The sequence below is a fragment of the Pseudopodoces humilis genome, chromosome 20 (genome assembly GCF_049639895.1).
Source record: "Pseudopodoces humilis isolate 2021_Gansu_Grassland_sample_001 chromosome 20, ASM4963989v1, whole genome shotgun sequence".
NCBI classification, from domain to species: Eukaryota; Metazoa; Chordata; class Aves; order Passeriformes; family Paridae; genus Pseudopodoces; species Pseudopodoces humilis.
Window position 1 is genome coordinate 2,150,203 of NC_142219.1, and position 14,364 is coordinate 2,164,566.

The window sequence follows — 14,364 nt, forward strand, 5'->3', positions numbered from 1 at the left end:
GCACGTAGGCAGTTGGTGAGTTCTGTGCAAAAGTACCAGCTGGTTCCTTTGAGCATCCAGAATTAAATCATTGCTACCAGGGTGCTGTCCACTCAATTATTCTTCCCGCTGCCATACCAGCTGCTGTAGGAGTAACAAAAAATCATCTTCTTACTAAAATGCTGAAATGTGTGCTTGCAGGACATTCAGAGATTAACTGTTAAGAGTTTACACAACCTCTGATCAGAAAATGATGGGAAAGACAGAGAAACCACTGAGTAAAACAGCATCAAAAACAGTAGAAATGGAAAAGGACCTGAGAAAGCGAAATCACGTCCTTCCTCTGGGAGGACAGTGCACAGTTCCTTCTTCCCCGCCATTGTCTTCATGAAAGAACTACTAATTTGGCTTGGTTTAAAGCACACAAAGGAAGAGAATATGAGAACAAGTTACTGGGCCACTGATGATGTGTAAGCATTGCTATAATGTAACACAGAAGGCTGAGGATAGAGGTGTTGCTGCAAGAGGTTCTCCTTACTGATAAAGAAACACTGGAAAAGGGAAGGGATGTCCTGAGGTGGATGTTTAGGCTGAGTGTATTGTCTGAGAAGCCTGACTTCAGCAGCACTGGACTGGTTGAACTGGCTTAGTCTGATGAACAAGGGGTGAGCAGGAATCTGAAACTGGAACATTTTGTCACTGAGCTGTTATTGCTGGATCTGCTTTAGTAGAGGTGTAGTGGTGTGATAGAATCAGTTTGTGGGGGACTTAAAACAAATGTCCAAGCAGAAAGAGGGCAAAGCCCTTGGGTTGGCTGTGGAGGCTGCAGGGTCTCCTTTGTGTCCTTTGAAAGGAGCTGAGCAAACACTTAGGGAATGGCATTATGTCTCAGAGATGGAGAGCTGATCTAAGCAGAGCAACAAAGTGACTGTCAGTAATTTCATCATTAAGGCTGTGTTTAGATAAGTTTGTTCAGTTCAGTGACAATCTTTAAAATGGGGTCTGGCTAAAACTTTGGAGGTTCTTACAAGAGGTATCTTTTGTCCTTACTTAGTTCTTGAAATTGTATTTTGTATAGCAAACAAATGACATTGTGGCAGCTTTTTTAACATTTTGATGGAGCGCTGGCCAGTGAGCAATTGAGAGGAAAAAGTCTGCCCATACATATTTCAAGGCTATGAGTTGGCAGGGAGCTAAAGCAGCTTCTCAGGTGATGGTCACCCCATCCACGTAAAAGGAGGTTATTGTGTTCTGTTTAGTGGATACCAAACAGGAATGAAAATATTAAATCACTGTTGTTTGGGCTTTGTTCCATCTTTTAGACTTGTGTCTAAGGTCAGAGATTAGCATCTCCCTCCTCCTATCTTGCAGTGGGCTATAGAGATGCTCTGATTTTGTGCAAAGGCATCTGATACGCAGCCAGATGCTCATTGCCTTGAAACATTTTGAACTCTTTCCAAATGCTTAAGATCCAAAAAGGCCTGGAGCCTACATCCTCTGCAAGGCAAGATGTAGCTGTTAAAATGTTAGTGACTGTTCATGGTGAGTATGTGATGAAGTTGCATTTTGAAAGCTCCTGTTTAATATTTTTTCCTTTTCCATATAAGATTTTGTGTATTCCCTTTTGAAGAGAACATAACACTTGTAAGGAGACAAACCATTTTTTTTAAGGTGAGCTTACAGGAATGATAGTTGAAGTTACCTTCTCTGGAAGATGATGGCTTAGGTAGGTGCTGTCATGATTAAAGTGTTGTATTTAACGTTCCCAAGGGAATTCTGTTTGATTCATTCCATTTGTTCCTCCTTGGTTATATTCAAGAGAAATTGTGAATCCATTGTTTGGAGGAGTTGAGGCTCAATCTCTGAGCTATATAGAAACATTTGGTGGGATGGTGGTCCTGAGAAATGAGAAACTGTGGATGTCTGAAGGGTGGAATGCATTGCACAATCCACCCAAAGCCTCTGTCGCTGACAGGTTGAACACTTGGTGTTTAGGGCCAGTCCTGCTGCCAGAGAGGAGCTGTGTCACCCTCACCATCACCTCTGGACACTGCAGTGTCCCTTTAGTGTCCTGTCACCCTTCCCAAATGCCACGTGCGTTCCCAGGGGACGTTGCCAAGCTCTGCATTGCACAGTTCTGTCTGTGTAAGAACATAGCAAACATTTTTATTTTTTTTTGTTTGGAGACAAAGGGGAAGAGGGAAAAACCATAGTGACATAACTTTGTGCTGTGTATGCAGTCACAGTGTTCTTCCCAGCACTGGTGTCATTTATCTGCCAGCATCCAGCCAGAACTTGGTGGATTTGGGAGCTTCTCCCACCAGTTTCCATGGTGGGAGGTGGAGATTGCTCTGTGCTGTAAAGGGCACCATTGACTTCTGCATTTGCTGTTTCTTTTGTGGTTTTTTACCTTCCTGTTTCAGAGAGCCTGAGATGAAATCGGCTTAGTGCAATCCCAAGACTATGGGACATAGCAAATCTATGTCTGTATAGTGACTGTCACTTTCCCTTTTCCTGGTTTGACAGTGGATGGTTTTGGCTGATTCCCAGAGCACAGGGACAGACCTCCCAGTTCTGGCTGTGCTGTGTAAAAAGGCCTGGGCAGGTGGGTGAGTGAGTTTGGAACTGGATCTGCTGCCCACACATCCATGGAGGCTGTGGCTTCACCTTGTTTGCTTTCCCTTGAGGGGAAGGAGAGGGAGTAGCAGACAACCAGGCTGCTGTGAGGGGAAAAGCACAGAAAGGCTGCAGAGGGTTGTGGGAAACTGCTTAGTGCAGAGGGGCTGCAGCTAAAACTCATCATGGGTTGATTTAATTGATCTCCCTGATTAACTTACTGCTGCTGCAGGGAAGATGATGCTTTGGTGCTGGTAGTTCTTATTTTCTTTCCAAGCCTATAACACTCACTTGCCTTTGATTATATTTGTTTTCTTCAGAGCAGGTAATCCTGGTGTGATCTTTCAGATGCAGAAGATCAAAGTGAAAAAGCAATTGAGGAGATTATTAGTGAGAGCCTTGTTCTGTTGGTTTTTTTTTTTAAGATTTAGAAACTAGTTTTTAATGAACGTGTTTATTTGCAAGAACTGAGCTATGTACACTTACTGTCTGTTGCTGCTGATGAAATATTTTCCTATTCAGGCAAGTATTTTCCTGTTCAGGTTATGGTTACAGGTGAAAAGCCACCATTAATACCCATTGTGAGAACACAAGCTCTGGGCTATTGTGTGGAGGCTGTTCTTTCACCTACTCCTATCACAGCTTAAGGTTTCTTTTGGAAAATACATTCCTCGATTAAGAATCCCTTCTGAGCCTCGGTGTCCTGCACAGTCGGAGCTCCAGCTGTGGCTTTATCCTGCTGTCATGCTCAGTTGATCAGAGTAGGATGAACACTGAAGAAATGGGATGATTCGGTAAAGCTCCTGTCTGTCTGATGTCAGCTTTGCAAGCCAGAGGATGTCACTTTGAAAATGTATCACAACTTAAATATCCTCACTCCTCAGAATTCATGGTGCTCCACAGTAATTGCTGTGCCTGTGTAGTGCCCCTTCCAACAGCCCTCCAGCACTGTGGCTGTGAGGGACCACCAGTGTGGCAGTGATGGGGTGTTGCAAAATTTGTTTAACCACCCTGGAAATCTCTTTTTAGAATGTGTTCAGTCCATAATTTTTGCTTGTTTGCTAACGATGGTAATTGTAAAATGACCCATTCACTTGGCAGTTGGCACCGCTACCCACATTCTTGGGCACTGAACTTAATCCTTGATCTCTGTTACAAGGTAACCAGGCTGTTTGGCTCCTGCACAGAAGCAGATTTCTTTCACACCTTCATTTTATTTTTTTACAATCAAATGTTTGTTTCTGCAGGGATAAGTCAGTAGAAGATGAAGTCAGGTCAGGTCACTGATGAAATCAGGAGGTCTCTATGTGTGTGTGTGATTTCTACACCACATCCCCAGGTGCCTAATGCGTCACCAAGATGCAGGAGTACCAAGTCTGGTGTTCTTTTGGGGAATAAAATATAAAATTAAACACGGGGCTGTGATATGTTTAGGAATAACAAAAGTGTGTCACTTGCTCTGAGCTTATGCACTACCAATTTTAAACTGGTAGAAAAAATACCTTGCCATAAGACTCCATTCCAAAGCCAAGTAAAAGTAAAAGTAGCCAAGGCCTACTTTTACAAGGCTGTTCTGTAAGGGAAATCCAGCAGTGTAACAGGTTTCCATGTACTCGTAACCTGAGCAAGAAAAATCTGTTTGTTTTCTCTTTGAGTGAAGCATTGTCCTTGTCTTGTTCTGTGTTATTTAGCTTGGTGTTGAGGAAACCCAAGAGCAGCCAGAGCTTCCCTTGTGCTGGTCCCAGTGCCCACATCTCAGTTCAGGCACCCCTGGCAGCCACATCCATGGCAGTGGCACCAGCCTGGCTCTGCTCAGACCCCTGCTTTGCCTTTTTCCTTAGAGCTGCTGCATTTTAATGCTTTCTTCCTTGTTCCTTCCAGGGATTTTACCAATCCCTATGTCTTCGAGCAAGAGGGACACAGTAGCCCATTGCTCAGAACTCTACTTTTAACTTGAGACAAGGATTAATGACTTGGACTGTGTGAAGTTAATCCTTTAAATGTGTTAACTCCAAACAAATGAGTTCCCTGCTCCAGCCCACAGTATAATTAGGCTTCTGATAAACTCAGAGCACTTGTAATTGAAATAGTCCTAAAGCAGAAAAACCTTTTGTGGCATTCGATGATCGCACATCAATCAATGCATCAGCAGTAGAATTCAGCCATTCCTGCTGATGCTGCCTGCAGAGGGAGGATCCTCTCATATGCGCAAGGTAACTCACCATCACAATTCCATATCTGTTCCCTGGCAGGGTCAGGATGGCCACCTCAACCCTGGAGAACCAGCTGCAGAGTGCCCAGAAGAACCTGCTGTTCCTGCAGCGGGAACACGCCAACACGCTGAAGGGGCTGCACGCGGAGCTGCGCCGCCTGCAGCAGCGCTGCACAGGTACCCATTCCTCACAGTGACTGCTTCCCACTTGTGAAACCTCAGCAGGGTGGATTTAGGGTCCTCAGTTTGTATCTCGTGGCAAACTGGCTGATCAAAGCCAAGTTTTTTCATTTGTTCTTTAAAAAGCTGATAGTTCAGTTGTTTTACATATTTGCTAATTTGCAGAGAATCTCCTATTCTTGCTTTGGGCAGTGGGAAGAGTTAATTCTGTATTTATTGAAAGCTGTCATTGTAAATTTGCTTGCCAGGTGATGTCTGGCTTCCATGATGATTTTCTAACAAAAATAAACAACTTTTTTCCTCAGATTTAACCTATGAGCTGACTGTAAAGAGTTCAGACTTGTCAGGTAAGGAATACATGGCATTTTTCTTTTTATGTTCAATTTGCTAATCTTTTTCAATGTTTGTATTTTCTTTTCTACTCTGCAGACTTAGTTATTTATGAAGTAAATAAATCAAAAATTCTTTCCCAAGGTCACACGGGAAATCCGCAAAAGAGCCAGGAATAGCACCTGGAACTGCTGACTCCACTAGACAGTCGGTTCCCTGCTTGCTATGTGGGAACACAGGACACAAATTATAGGGACAGAAGAGTGAGACTATTTTTAAAACTAAGCTGAGTTGGTGCTGTAATTAACCACAAAGCTTTTATTTAAATATATATGTGTGTATGTGTGATGCTAATGCCCTATTGCACTGTTTTACCTAATGGCTGTTGTTAACTTGAAATATTTCTACTTCTGTTCTTCCAGAAAGTGGTGGCACACGAAGTGATGAACTCAAAAGTAAGTGTAAAGATCTTGAAGCTCAGTTGAAAATCAAAGAAGCTGAAAATAGTGAATTGTTGAAAGAACTTGAACAAAAGAACGCGATGATAATGGTGCTGGAAAACACTATTAAAGAAAGAGAAAAGAAGTATTTGGAAGAGTTAAAAATGAAAAGCCATAAGCTCAATATGTTGTCCAGTGAACTGGAGCAGAGAGCGAGCACGATTGCCTATCTGACCTCTCAGCTGCACGCGGCCAAGAAGAAGCTGATGAGTGCCAGCGGGACTTCGGAGGGGACCCCGTCTGGCAGCCCCGTGCTGTCCAGCTACAAACCCTCCCCTCCCAAGGACAAACTGCCGGAGACGCCGCGGCGCAGGATGAAGAAGAGCCTGTCCACACCGCTGAACCCCGAGTTCGAAGAGGCCTACAGAATAGGGTCGGAGAGCCGGAAGCTGGTGCTGCGAGAGCCTGTGGATGCCATGCCCGATCCCACGCCCTTTCTGCTGGCCAGGGAAACGGCAGAGGTGCATCTGATCAAGGAGAGGCCGTTGGTCATTCCGCCGATCCCTTCGGATCGCGCGCCCGGCGAATCGCACAGCCCCGCGCGCGAGAAGCCGCACAAGGCGCACATCGGGGTGGCTCACCGCATCCACCACGCCGCGCCCGCCCAGCCGCCGCAGGAGGTGGAGACCCTGGCTGTGGATCAGGTCCATGGAAGCAAAGTGGTCAGAAAGCACTCGGGGACAGACAGAACTGTCTGAGTACACCACGGAAGTGCTGTTCTGTGCTGGTTATGCACTGTGAGCCTGTAGGGTAAATAGCACCTGCGGTGAAGTTTCTTTTGATGCCCCATGCATGCCAAACTCCTCCCGGGTACATCATTAATACATTTTGCTCTAATGAAACCTCCTAGGACTGTGTTCATATGGCAAGGTATATAACCACTCCATGCTGTGGCCAAATCAGGGGGACCTGACCGCTTGCTTCCAAGTGCTGCTCCATTTAGTGAAACTGCAGGTGTGGACAAAGGCTGTGTTAGTGAGCGCTCTCAGAGGGAGCACCCCTCCCTCACACTGCAGCCACACGTGTTGGCTGGTAATGTTTGACCTGGCAGGGGCTCTCTTGTCTCTACTGTGTGTGTGAGCACTCCAGAGCCATCACTAACCCCTGGCAGCAGCACTGAAAGTTGGGCACGTGTATGTTCACTTCAATGACCTAAGGACGTCCCCAGAGTCCTTGCAAGCACTACTTGATTAATTCTAAATACTTTGGTTTGTGGCTTTAAGTAAAATATGGGTGGGGGAAGCACCATTTAAAGGGTTAACGACCCTTGTAGGAAGAGTATGAACACTGGGTTGTTTGTGGGGATTGTTTTGGGTTTTTTTTAATCAAATGGCTTCACGACACATTTTATGCTAGTCAGTACACTGCACTTGTAGCACCTTCCATACTGGCTCAGAGCTCCTTTTCCAGGGAGGAAATGTAACTGGCTATCCAATATGGAAATGATTCTTTATGCTCTAATCTGCACTTTTTTTGTAAAGGGATTATTTTTGTTTCCTAAAAACCGTAGTCTTGTTCTGGGCATCATCAGACAGTGCTGGATGCTGCCAGCCTAGAAGCCTGAGCTGCCCTTCTAAAATGTGAGTATTTAGTTTTAAGTGATGTAATCAATTCATACAGGAGAACCTGGCATCCTTGATTTCTGTCCTTGTGGATTAGGATGGACTTGCCTTGCACTTGACCAGATTCCCCTATTCCTTTGTAATAAGTAGCAGGTAGACCCAACAGCTGTTAGAGTACTTGATTCTTTTTTTATGTTTTTTTTCTAGGGAAGAAAGGCATATTAGGAGCTGGGAGGGTATGTAGTTTTGGGATAGGAGCACGAGTTCATCCATTTTTCTTACATTCTGTTCACCTCTGCTTCACTCTTGTCTGCAGCCTCGTGAGGAGGACCAGCAAGAAACACTGGCTCCCAAATGCTGCTAAGCTTATGATGTGCCTTTAAAAATTTGGAACGTGTATTCTCTGTGACAGCTGATGAAGGATCCCTGCCTGCCCTGTCCCCTCCCCTCGCCAGCTGTAGTTTGCCCCTCGTAAGCTTTTTCTGCAGCTGTGTTGGTGTGTGTCTCCCTCCGGAGCCTTGGACCAGCGTCCCCGGCAAAGGCCCTGGCAGGCTGGCAGAGCTGTTCTCCCGCCTGTGGTCCCGCTCGATTCCCGCAGCATGCCCCTTCCAGCAGGGCTGATCCTGGCTGAGGCTCTGCCCTCTGCGCCCTCTGGCACTCGCTGTCCCAAAGTCCCAGACTGCCTCAGCCTCGCGCCTTGCTGGCTCTGTGGTAGGAATTTGTTTCACAAGTGGTAGGGAGGGATAGGGAAAAGCTGTGCTCCCAAAAGGGGTTGGTTAAAGCAAGGTTGTTACTCTGAGGTTTACTGTTTTTATGTGTGTTGCATTAACCAGCAGCTGGTTCGGTTACTTTGGTTGTTGGCACCATGTTTTTATGGTCATGTGTTGTATGAGTGACCTACCCTGCCACTTGCTGGGGGCTGGTGGGAGGCACCGCTTCCAGGCAGCGCAGAAGTGATGCTTTGGGCAATTAAAGACATTTCTTACAACCATCCAGGCAAACCTTAGTCTTTGTGTGTGTGAGACCAACTTAACTCTCTCTTTGCAGCTACAGACCTGCTTGGAGCCGTTCCAAAAGGAAACACAAATTACAAAATCCACTCTATTCTTCAAATGTGTTTATTTGGAATAAAATACAACCAAGCTAATCCTAACTAAAGTCAGGTGTGCCTACGTGAACACAACCCCACCCATGGTGCCGAACCTCTGCCTCGGTTGAGGGGTTTTTCCCTGCACCTCTGAAGGATTGTATTCTGGGGGAAGAACATGGTGCCTATTTTTGACTCTCATTCAGCATTCAGGGTGAGACACACACCTTGGAGGACCCAGTGGGAAATGTGCTTTGTTGTGTAAAGGTCAGCTTCAAAGACAAGGCCGAAGCCCATGGCATTGCGGCGCATGGAGGTCGTGTACACCGGGGTCCGGAGCGTGTTCTGAAAGAGCACAGAGGCAGCACGGACACTGAGCAGTGCCTGAGCTGCTACATGGAACTGCAAACAACAAGGGCCTCAAGGAGAGAGGACTGGCTTCAGAAGTTCACTTTTTTTTTTAAGAGGTCTTAAATAGCCAATACCCAGAAAATGTAAATGTCCTTTATGTCATTTACTGGGGATGGGAAATAATTGAAAGAGTAGGGGATGTGTAAGGGTGTCACAAGATCCCTGTCCCAGAGTGCCTGAAGGGAAAAGAGGCACCAAATGCATCAACCCCCTTAGAAGAAAAAAACTGTAGTGATGGGTAGTGTAAGGAGAAGTGTTAAACCAGGTGCTTCATTTGTGAGTGGTAATGATAAAACACAAGGCAGGGCCTGGCAGCTGAGGAGATGTGACAGTGGAAGGAAGGGAATTGAGGAGCCATACCTGGAGTCTGAGCCTGTGTGCTTCTATGGGAATGATCCTCAGGATGGGCAGCTCCACCACTGGGACACGGGGCTTGCTCTGGGTAAGGCAGCCCTGCTCTATGTCCCAGTCTGCTCCTTCCAGGAACAGACCAGAAACGTAACAGCCTGTGAAGGCAGAAAATGCAACATTTGGGTAAACTGAGCTGCTAGAGAAGATCTAGAAGATCTTTTAAGATAACTGTTCCTGCAGTCCCTGGGCACTACAGTCATCACAAACACAATTTCAGACTGCAGCTGCACAGGGTGCAGTTTTCTGACAGCTTTGTTTTTATCATCCAGCTGTATTAGGAAATCAAATTAAAGTCTCTGTTGTGCTACACGTGATAAACAGTAGCAGGAATAAATGTGATTTGCTGCCCTCCAATTGCCCAAGTGACAGAGAGCATTGTAACTCCCCTGGGCCTGATCACTGGGTCACTGAGAGCAGATGAAGGGTCTGGACAGTTGTTCTGGTACAAATTCCAAGTACAGCATTTAGATTTAACAAAAAAAAAAAGAAGGATACTTTTTTCCTCCTCTGTTCCCAATCAGAGCTGGTACTCAGAGCCTTGCTCAGCTGTTCCCTGTACCCAGCTTGTTTTATTTAGTTATTAGAGCAGTGCTAGTCATAGAGAGCTCCTAAAGACATATTTACATTATAAATTATACATGTTTGTAGGTACTTTTTTCTTAAGTACATTTCAATGAATTATTTGTGATGTAAATAGATTTTTACAAGCTTGCTGGGATTGGTAATGTTCTAGGCATAAAGAAATCAGTGTGTCTTTATATACATACATATATTTATATACATACATACATATATATATATACACATATATATAGGGAGCAAGCAAGGGGGAGGTGTAAGTTCAAATCCCTGCCTGTGGGTGGGAAGAGCATGCTCCATGCACACAGGAGCTCTGCAGGGACCAGAACCCAGCTACTTCCCAGCTGGAAATCATGAGGACTGTGAAATGCAAATCCAGGGCAAATGGCTGCCAAGGTTTAACCAAAGTAATTTAGTGTGCCAAGCAATTTCTTTCTCTCACCCTCTCTCTGCTTTATTATTTTTGCTAAGCAATTATGAAAACACCTACCCTGAGCAGATGCTTCAGTGATATCTTCTGCTTTCCTGTACTTGGTTACCTCTGTGTAGAGGGTGGAGTGATCCAGGGGCCACCTGTTTTTCCTGCAGGTGGCTTGAACAAGAGCGGTCAGGTAGGACTCAGGAATGTGCAGGCCCGACAGCCACATCACCTCAGGCTCACCCTCGTTGACCTGCAGCCACAGACAGCGATGGGCAGCACCTGGTACTCGCCTTACACTGCCCTTAGTGAGGAGCTGGGGTGAGTCTGCCTTGCATCCACAGTTATGCAACAATGGCACTGGTTCCAGAACTTACCTGGAGTGTTCACTGGTTTCTGCACCAGCCTGCACGGCACATTGGGCAGGTTAACAAAACAAAAGGCTGTCTGGAGGCGCTTGCTTACCCAGCTGGTGTACTGGTCATATCGATCTCTAAAGAAAATAATCCAATTTCCAAGTGTTTTGAGGGTGTCAGGGGCCAGCCGCCGCCAGATCCCAGGAATCTGCCCATTGAAGAGAGCCTGAGCCACGTCATCCAATTCACTGCTCATTCCAACTTCCCCAGCCAAGGCCTGGAACAATGGTAAGAGTTGTGAGGGCAGGCAAAGCCCAGCTGCTCCCTTCGAGTTGCTGTGATTTTACTTACACGTTGTAGCTCAGCCAACGACTTTCCCATTCGAACGATGAGCTTATTAAAGCGTTCCAGTTCCTGCAACAGCACCACAGTTGTAGGGGAGATGTTTACTCCAAAGCCTTTACGTATGTGGTCAAGATCAAATACTTGAGGTAATTTGTGTTCTATATCCTTGGCAACATTTGCAATATATTCATCTCGACTAATTCCTGCACCAGTTTCACCTGAAACCAAAAAATGTTAGTGAGACTAAATCCATATTAAATCTTCTGAGAGCAGGTTGAGAGCTGAGTCACCTTTTGGCATCAGTCTCCCCCCTCTTCTGCTGTGCCATTTTCCCACAGCCCTGCACGTCCCCAGCTGTGCCTTTGGGCAGGTGTTGAGCTGCTCCCAGCCTGGCAGGGCTGAGCTCCCTCTGCTCCCCGAGGCCAGGACACAGCCCCCAGCTCACCCCCCACACACAGGGGCTGCTGTCACTGTCCCCAGGGCTCAGCACTCGCCACTGGAGATTTCCTGTTCACAAAGCCAGCTCACACAGGGCACGCACCAGTTTGGGGCTGCAGCTCGAGCAGGTGAACCCACATGTCCCGCACCGCGTGCATGTAATACCCGATCTCGGCGTTGGCGTGAAGGCCCAGGACCTCGGGGGTGTTGGAAAGTGGCAGAGCTTCTATGGCCTCTGGAATACAACCACACAGGCTCTGGTAATCCAGAACACCACAGCAAATTTGTTATTGCTCTGCTTGAATAAAAAAATCTAATGCTAAACGTGGTGTTGGAGCAACGCACAGATCAAATAAACACTTCTAGACACACACAGACTCCCCCACAGAAATATATCACTTAACAAAATTAACACACTGCTTTACTGAGAGTTTTGTGGTTTGGATTATTTTCTGGGTTTTTTTAAACACCCAGGGAGCTCAGTGACAAGCTCACATTCTAAAGGACTGCTCCTGTAAAGCAGTGAACTATTATAACACTGCAATCCACACACCAGCAGTGCCTGGTGTTCTGTTCAACTTCTCACACCCAGCAGCGATGTCTGGAAACAATGTACACTGGAAGCAGACTTCTGAATGCAGCAGGAGAAACATTTCTTACCAACAAAGTCATCTTTTCCCTTCCCTTCTGGGATTTTATAATCAATAGTGTCACTTTTATAAAAATGGAACACTTGGAATGTGTCAAACAGGAAATCCCCGAGGTACTCATCCATGTAGACAGTCAGGATGCGCCGGTCAAAGCTGTCGATTGCACGCCCACCATACATGACCTGGAAATCAGTGACATCAGTGTTACAGCACTGGCTTATGGAGCAGAAAATACAGTTTAAAAAAGTCACTGAAAGGTCAAAAATGTTCTTTGCTTTTGCAGTGGCTGTGGTGTAGCACTGCCTTATGGATCCCAAGGACATCTCCAGTCCCCTCTCAGGGGGACAAGAAGGAAATATTTGGCCTTGGTCTGGAGAGAGCTGATCTGGGCACTCCTAATCACCTGTCTGGATGATTTGTGTGCACTGGTACCTTTCTGAGGCACCAGATCATGCTCAGCTGGGATGGAGTGCTGCAAAGTAAGAGTTTCCTGCAGGACGTGATGTTGCAGCAGCTGCCAGTGCAGTGCAGCTGCACCAGCACTGAGAACACACATTTGTACACCCCAGTGACACCCCAGCTGCCAACAGCACTGTGCTCTCCCAGCACAGGGTCCCAAGGGCTGGCTCAGAATTAATTAAGCACCGTTGCTCCCTGCTGTGCACACAGTGGCCCTAATTCCCTGAGACTGAGATTAAGGCCTCGCTTAGGGCTACACTGGAGTTCCAAACCAGAAAAGACTCCCAGCTTTACTTGATGCAGCCCATGCAGAAAGGAAACTTCATTTATCTGAATTGTTGTGGCATTGTAGCACTCACCTCTCCAATAAGATATTTGAGACTGCTCCAAGGGATTTGATCATCCTTTTGTTCAAAAGCTTTTGTCAAGTATGTGTTAAGGATTTCCATACACACCTAATGAATTTGTTGGAACATGTGAGATAAAAAGTTTAATAAATCAAATATATATATTCATAGGTTTTATTTAATGTAGTTCTTGTTTGAAAACTATCAATTACTTCTTTCTGAAATAATTAAAAAGTTAAGTATAAATCCTCTCAAGAAAAGAAACCCACGAGAGAGGTAATAAAAACATGAAGGATTAGGAATCTAATTTTTAGCATCCCAAATTGACATTATAGAAGATCAGGAGTCCACATGACTCCACAGAAGTAGAAAAAAATATTAAGTAAAATCTAATTTTGAGAAAGGTCAAAGCTGGATAAATTCTGTGTTTTCAAAATTAATCTGAGCTACTCAAGAATATAAGAGCCATTGTAATTGTTTTCTTACCTGGAAATCAGATTCATTAAAATCATATGGTACATTCCAGCCAACCTTCCCAAACTTCCTTCTCTCCTGAACCACAGCATGGAAAAATGCCAAGACGTAGACTAAGGATTTAAAGGCAGGATGTGGGCACTCCTCTAAGGCTTCCTGGGGAATTTTGAAGTAGGTGGCTCTCATATTCAGTTTCAGACCATTAGGTGGTTCTGTAACAACCTATCAAAATAATTAGGGAAGCCATCAATTATTGGATAACTTGAGAAAAATAAATAAATATTAAAATATATAAATATAAAAATATAAAAATAAATAAATATATCACATTAAGTAAGCTATGCAATGCAAGCTTGACATTTAAAGTTGTTTTCCAAATGTCTATCAAATAATGGATTTTTTTTCTTAAGTAAAGACATGAAACAGACCTTTTAAGTTTATCAAGGTAAACACCTATGCAAAGAAAACTCAATATTATTTTGGAATTAGTCATTAATATTTCTCATACTTGAAGATCTAATTTACTGAAATATCAGTACTTTACACATTTTAATGTGCCCTATATCCCCACAGTAAGATGCTTTGACAATGTGGCTTTACTGCTGATCAAACTGCCAGAGCTGCTTCCTGGCACTCTAAAACCTCAGTTCTCACTGCTCCTGGCAAGACCCACAAAGTGCAGATCTGCAGCCTTAAAGATCCACTCCTGCTCCCTTCCCACTGCAGGAGGAGTGGGAGGACAGCCCAGAGCTGCCACTGAGCAGCAATTTGTACAATGAAATAATTATGTTTACAGGACAGGGCACCACAACAGCAGGAAAGCAGCCACAGAAAAGAACATTAGAGCAGAAGGCCTGTGCCTTCAAAATAATCAGCTCAGCTTTTAGTGATAAAAGCTGCAGCCTGAAGTAGCAGCTGGAAATCATTATCCTATTCCAACATCTGCTCCACTGGCACTGCCAGGCTGACACAGGCCTTGGTTCTGCACTGCAGCATCAGGGCTGACAGGA

General features: G+C 45.2%; 2 protein-coding genes across 6 annotated transcripts in view; one reads left to right on the forward strand and one right to left on the reverse strand.

Moving 5' to 3' along the window:
- Positions 1-8,629, forward strand: part of CCDC92 (coiled-coil domain containing 92) — a 100,310-nt gene extending 91,681 nt beyond the window's left edge. For 4 of the 5 annotated variants that reach the window (XM_088064835.1, XM_088064836.1, XM_088064834.1 and 1 more), the window contains 3 exons: positions 4,848-4,984; positions 5,293-5,334; positions 5,740-8,629. In XM_088064835.1, the coding sequence (XP_087920961.1) occupies positions 4,855-4,984; positions 5,293-5,334; positions 5,740-6,515 (948 nt within the window). In that variant the 5' untranslated portion in view covers positions 4,848-4,854 and the 3' untranslated portion in view covers positions 6,516-8,629. Of the gene's footprint in view, positions 1-2,856; positions 2,986-4,847; positions 4,985-5,292; positions 5,335-5,739 lie in introns of those variants that run through there. The other variant, XM_088064837.1, reaches the window with a different exon arrangement.
- A 13-nt stretch (positions 8,630-8,642) lies between these two features.
- DNAH10 (dynein axonemal heavy chain 10) overlaps positions 8,643-14,364 on the reverse strand; it is a 49,499-nt gene continuing 43,777 nt past the window's right edge. The window contains exons 69-77 of the mRNA XM_088065184.1: positions 13,367-13,576; positions 12,893-12,988; positions 12,085-12,256; positions 11,528-11,659; positions 10,993-11,204; positions 10,751-10,918; positions 10,358-10,538; positions 9,238-9,383; positions 8,643-8,811 (exon numbers count right to left, since the gene is read on the reverse strand). Coding sequence (XP_087921310.1) covers positions 8,665-8,811; positions 9,238-9,383; positions 10,358-10,538; positions 10,751-10,918; positions 10,993-11,204; positions 11,528-11,659; positions 12,085-12,256; positions 12,893-12,988; positions 13,367-13,576 — 1,464 coding nt within the window. The 3' untranslated portion in view covers positions 8,643-8,664. The remainder of the gene's footprint in view (positions 8,812-9,237; positions 9,384-10,357; positions 10,539-10,750; positions 10,919-10,992; positions 11,205-11,527; positions 11,660-12,084; positions 12,257-12,892; positions 12,989-13,366; positions 13,577-14,364) is intronic.